Source organism: Chiloscyllium plagiosum, chromosome 10, assembly GCF_004010195.1.
Source record: "Chiloscyllium plagiosum isolate BGI_BamShark_2017 chromosome 10, ASM401019v2, whole genome shotgun sequence".
NCBI lineage: Eukaryota > Metazoa > Chordata > Chondrichthyes > Orectolobiformes > Hemiscylliidae > Chiloscyllium > Chiloscyllium plagiosum.
Genome location: NC_057719.1, coordinates 24,808,750 through 24,814,327, shown reverse-complemented (window position 1 = coordinate 24,814,327; position 5,578 = coordinate 24,808,750). Strand labels below are relative to the sequence as shown.

The 5,578-nt window shown below is 39.9% G+C and overlaps 1 protein-coding gene across 4 annotated transcripts in view; it reads left to right on the top strand.

The window, feature by feature from the left end:
* LOC122553429 (protein unc-79 homolog) overlaps positions 1–5,578 on the top strand; it is a 218,242-nt gene that overhangs the window by 95,331 nt on the left and 117,333 nt on the right. For all 4 annotated transcript variants that reach the window (XM_043697181.1, XM_043697182.1, XM_043697180.1 and 1 more), the window contains one exon: positions 3,568–3,769. In XM_043697181.1, coding sequence (XP_043553116.1) covers positions 3,568–3,769 — 202 coding nt within the window. The remainder of the gene's footprint in view (positions 1–3,567; positions 3,770–5,578) is intronic.

The following is a 5,578-nucleotide window of genomic DNA, read 5'->3' as shown; positions in this document are numbered from 1 at the left end:
CCAATCTTTGAGCCTATTTATGTATTGTTGCAGGCAACTCATATCATCCTATAAGCCATGCATCCATTTGGTCTCATCGGCAAGTTTTGAAATTTTACTCCAGTTCCAAGATTTGAATCTTTTATGTTTAGCAAACAAAAGCAGTGGTAAATACAAAGGACCTTAGAGAATGCCATGATCAACCACTCTCCTGACTGAAACACAATGAGCTACTACAACCCACTGTTCTCTGTCTTTAAACTACTATTTTTATCCAATTGAACACTGACTCTTTATTTCAGAAGCCCTAGTATTGTTTACCAGACTTTTATGTGGTACTTTGTCAAATGTGTATTTGAAATGTATATAGATACCATTTACCACATTCTCATCACCAAATATCTCTAATTATTTCATCAAAAAAAGTCAAGTAAATCAATCAAGAATAATTTATCTCGGAATGCTAGTAGCACACAAACTCACCAACACTCTCAAACAAAAACTAACAAACTTAAAAGGCCCAGTACAACCCCTGGACAAAACCAACGTCATCTATAAAATTCCATGCAAGGAGTGCCACAAACACTACCTCGGATAAACAGGAAGAAAGTTAGCCAACAGGATACATGAACACCAGCTAGCCACAAAAAGACACGATCCCCTCTCCCTCATAACCCTACACACAAATGAAAAAAAACACCATTTCGACTGGGACAACACATCTATCCTGGGACAGGCTAAGCAAAGACATGCCAGAGAATTCCCAGAGGCCTGGCACTCCAAACACAACGCCATAAACAAGCACATAGATCTAGATGCCATCTATCAACCCCTCAGAAAACGAACAGGAAATGACATCACCACAAACCCCAGGAACCCCATCCAGGAGAAAGATATAAATAGAAAGCAGGAGACAACAGCTTCGCTTCACTTGGAGGTTGCCACTGATGATGTTACCTAGCCAGGTAATGAAACGTCTGGATACCAAACCTGCAGCTCAGCGAGCAAACCTACACCCTAAATCTTGTTTGTGTTTTTTTTAAACTTTGCTTTCAGCTGAGATGGCCTATTTTCAACCATCCCACCTTACTTTAAACCAAATTTATTTCTCTATTTCTCTTTTATACCAATTAGCAATTCTTTTGCATTGGACCTACAAACTTTCTGTTCCTTTTGCTTATCCTCTGCCTCTGTCAAAACTATATAAAACAAAATACCATTTTCCAACTGCTTTTAGCTCTGAAGAAGACTTGAAATGTTAACTCTGTTCCTTTCTCTATAGCTGCCAGACCTGCTGTGTTTCTCCAGCACTTCTGGTTTTTTTCCGGATTTCCAGCATCAGCAGTATTTTGCTTTTCCATAATTATTATGCTATATTTCCTTACATGTGGCTGATAATTATTTCTGAAATAACCTAGAAATTTATCTGGATTTAAAGCAATTGTTACAAACTTTAATTGTAAGAAGGAAATCAGATCTACCTTTTAACATGGATAAGAGCAAGTGTGATCGATAAAACCTCGGAACTCATCTGTATACCAGTCAGATGACCTGTATGTACTCTCAAAATAGTCATCAGTGATGTTGAGCCCAGTATTTGTTGGTTTGGAAAATGCCAGGTTCCTGTTCAAATGTCCCTGGATCTGTGTTAACTGATAAATCTTATACAGACATGCCTTGTAGAATGGAAAAGAATTAGTGGCAATATTCTTAGTCTAATACACTGATGCTAGATCTATGAAGTCTCATGGCTTCAAATAAAATAATGCCAAGGAAACTATTGATTGCTCGCCTTCATGTTAAACATCACACATGAGGGAGATGAGAGCAACGTAAGCACAGAATGTACTGTGATAAGGGGACTTGATAGTAACACATCTGTCTGCCCTTGTTCATGCTTTAACATTATAGCTTTCAGACTGGGCTTGCATTGGATGATGAGGTAACCAACGCAAGAAAGTAGTTTACTTGAGCGTATCTTTCCACCCATCTCTTTTTAAAGCATCTACCCACAATTTTGGCAGAAGTGATACCTGTATGGTACTAATCTCCACCACGAATATGTTACTTGGTGTCATACTTTGTTTTATAATTTTCTTGCGTAATGCCGTGGATTGTTGTATTAAGGGAACTGTATGAATGTAAGTTATTGTCATATAAAGTAGGCAGTCCAAGATGATTGTTCACAATGTATTTTGTGCCACCTCAGGAACAGGATTATGTACAAAAATAAGCAGCAGTATTAAGGCTCAGAATGCTGCTCTTCCCTTGGACAGCATTTGGCTAGGAAAGCATTCTTTGCTAAATAAAGATTGTAATAAGGCATGACAGGAATAGTTCTGATATTTTTTAGAGTGAGGTATGTACAAAACCAAGCAGGATTTCCTGCTGCTGAACACCGCAAACAATTGAGTTTAGTAGTCCAACAACCAGCGCTGAATGCATGACAGTAAAACTACATAGCCAGGTAGTAGGGGTCAAAAAGAAAACCATGGCCTGGAGTCAAACATGACATGGGTGGTGTAGAGATAGTGCCACTGGACTCATAACTATAACCTCAAACTAATATTCTGGGGCTCAGAACCCATCATGGCAAATGGTAACATTCGAATTTAATAGAAATCTGGAATTAATGCTGGCCAAAAGTTGACCATGTAACCGTTGCTAATTTTCATAAAAACCCACCTGATTTTCTCGTCATTTACGAAGGAAATCTGCCATTATCACCTAGTTTGTTCTACGTGTGTCTCCAGATCCACAGCAGTATGGTTGACTTAACTGCTATCTGAAATGAGCCTGGAGGACTCAACATTGAGTTATCCAATATCAAATAACCTCCATTCCCTTCTCCTGACTCCGTTCCCAGCACACCCCCATCCCTTCAACCACCCCCCACCCCCCCCCTCCAGCCACCTAATGGATTCATTACTCCCATTGACTAACCAGCTCATACCCGCTGCCTATCTTCAGCACCCTGCCCCCACTACCATCTTTATCTGCAGCTTCCCCCATACCCACCCCCGGTCCTGAAGAAGGGTTACACCTAAAACGTCGACTTCTCCATCTCTTGATGCTGCCTGGCGTGCTGTGTTCTTCCAGTCTCCTGCTTGAGTACTTTGGATTCCAGCATCTGCAGTTTTTTGTCTTGAAATGGCCCAGCAAGCTTTTCAGTACAAGGGCAATTAGGGATTGGGAATAAATGCTAGCCTTACATCGATGCACACATCCCATGACTGAGTATTATAAGATTGGTTCTACTTTCAGAGACTAGTCCGCAAAAGCCCAGAACATCCTCTTCACTTCACAATCCTGCTTTCCTTGAATAAATCTTCATCCTTTTATCATAAATTGTCATGGAAAGATTAAAATTTGAATTGGAAACACATTTGATTTACTTGTTTTTTCAGATAGAAAGGATGCCAAAGGCAGCAGTTTGAGTTCCTAAAAATGTATGTAAACAACAAATAACACCTTGACATAATATCATGGAAAACTTGCAATATTTGGAAGTCCTATTTTATATATATATTTATATAATTATATACAGCCTGTGTGATTAACTTCTAGCTTTTATTTATTTTCATGTAGGGTCTCTGTCTTTGCCTCGACTTTCAGTTTGACACTGTGGTGAAGGACAGGCCAACAATCCTCAGCAAATTATTTCTTCTTCATTTCTTAAAGCAAGACATTCCAGCTTTAAGCTGGGAGTTTTTTGTCAATAGGTTCGATACCTTGTCTCTAGAGGCGCAACTTCATTTGGATTGCAATAAGGAATTTCCATTCCCTACAAGTAAGTTGTCATTTCAGCTTAGACTTTCCAGTCCTCTCACTGGAGCAGGTGGGTGCCACCTATTTCCAAGTCCAAAACCATACAAAGGAGTAAGAACTGGTTTGGTTCCAATGGGATTCAATTTACATCATACAAAAATTCACTAAAACTTCATGAATGAATACACTACAGAAGAAGAAAGTAGAAAGTTGTTCAACTTGCTATCAACACTTTTTTTAAATCAAAGCCACTAAAACTGAGAATCTGGTCATTATTATGTTGTGTTTTGTACATTACACTAGCAAATATGCTTCAAAAAGTGTTTAATTCATTTTGGGATGTCCTGTCATATCAGGTACTCTTTCTTTTAAAAGCTAGTTTTTTGATGTTGAGTATACATTTTTGGGCAATACTCCCCTTTGTTTTGTTAGCATCTGAGATCTGTATGTAGCATTGACTTCCAAAACTGGAAGTCATTGCATTGGTACATGGGATCATGGAATGGTGGCCGAGCAGCTTTGGGGGGACCATTGCTTCTGGGGAACTCTAACCAACAAATGGTCTATCTGGTCCTAAATCAGGAAGTTGACCTTGTTAGGGAAATTTGACCCTAATGTTATATGCTGAAACTTTATTGCTGGAACAGCACAGCAGGTCAGGCAGCATCTAGGGAACAGAAGATTCGACGTTTCGGGCACATGCCCTTCTTCATGTGCCCGAAACGTCGAATCTTCTGTTCCCTAGATGCTGCCTGACCTGCTGTGCTGTTCCAGCAATAAAGTTTCAGCTTTGATCTCCAGCGTCTGCAGACCTCACTTTCTCCTAATGTTATATGGCCAATGCTACAGTGTGGTTGGTTTTGGCAGACAGGTAGCAGTGGGCAGTCTGTTGCTTTTTCAAGGTTTTTAAAATGGCAGGCAGGAAAGTAGTATAATATTAATGATTCATTTTCATTTATTGTTGATATGGACTGAAGTGGAAAATAAACTGATTTAAAAGGCAAGAAATGTTCAAGGACTGCTATGCTTTTTAAAAAATGCAAGTAACTGTGATACTCGCTGCAAGTGATGTTTACACAGCTGTTTGTTCAAGTAGCAGGGCACGTCCTGTTGCAGATGGTCTGGTGACAGGGCAGAGAACAAATGGACCTTTGGCTGACAATGTGTAGGCGATTGGTCTATGGACTAGTGATCAGTTTTTGAAAATGAAGGCCTTCTGTATCCAGCGTCTGTATGGTTGGCTCCAGGAAGCTGAATGGCGTGGGGGTCATAAGGTTTGGCTCAGAAGCCAGTAGACCTCTGTAAAGGAAGGAACTATTATTGTTCTGCAGTAGAAAGCATCTCAAGATTGAAGAATGCCAGTTATTACCCTTTCTCATTGCTTTAAGCTGTGATTTTTATTTACTAAGTCAGAGATATTGAGAGTGTGAAGTAGTTACCCTGTACCTCCCACAAACAGGGGAAGGTGTCCAGAGAAGGGAAATTAAAAGGCTGCGTTCTGATCAGTGGAAGGATCATCTCAGCAAACCCTGTAGAAAGGGACCACAGCCTTCCCAATCTTTCCTTCAACACAGCATACAAATGCTACAGTAAGGATAGAAAGGGAGGCAAAAGAGGAGGGGGAGTGGCATTTTTGATAAGGGATAACATTACAGCTGTGCTAAGGGAGGATATTCCTGGAAATACATCCAAGGAAGTTATTTGGGTGGAACTGAGAAATAGGAAAGGGATGATCACCTTATTAGGATTGTATTATAGACCCCCCAATAGTCAGAGGGAAATTGAGAAACAAACTTGTAAGGAGATCTCAGCTATCTGTAAGAATAATAGG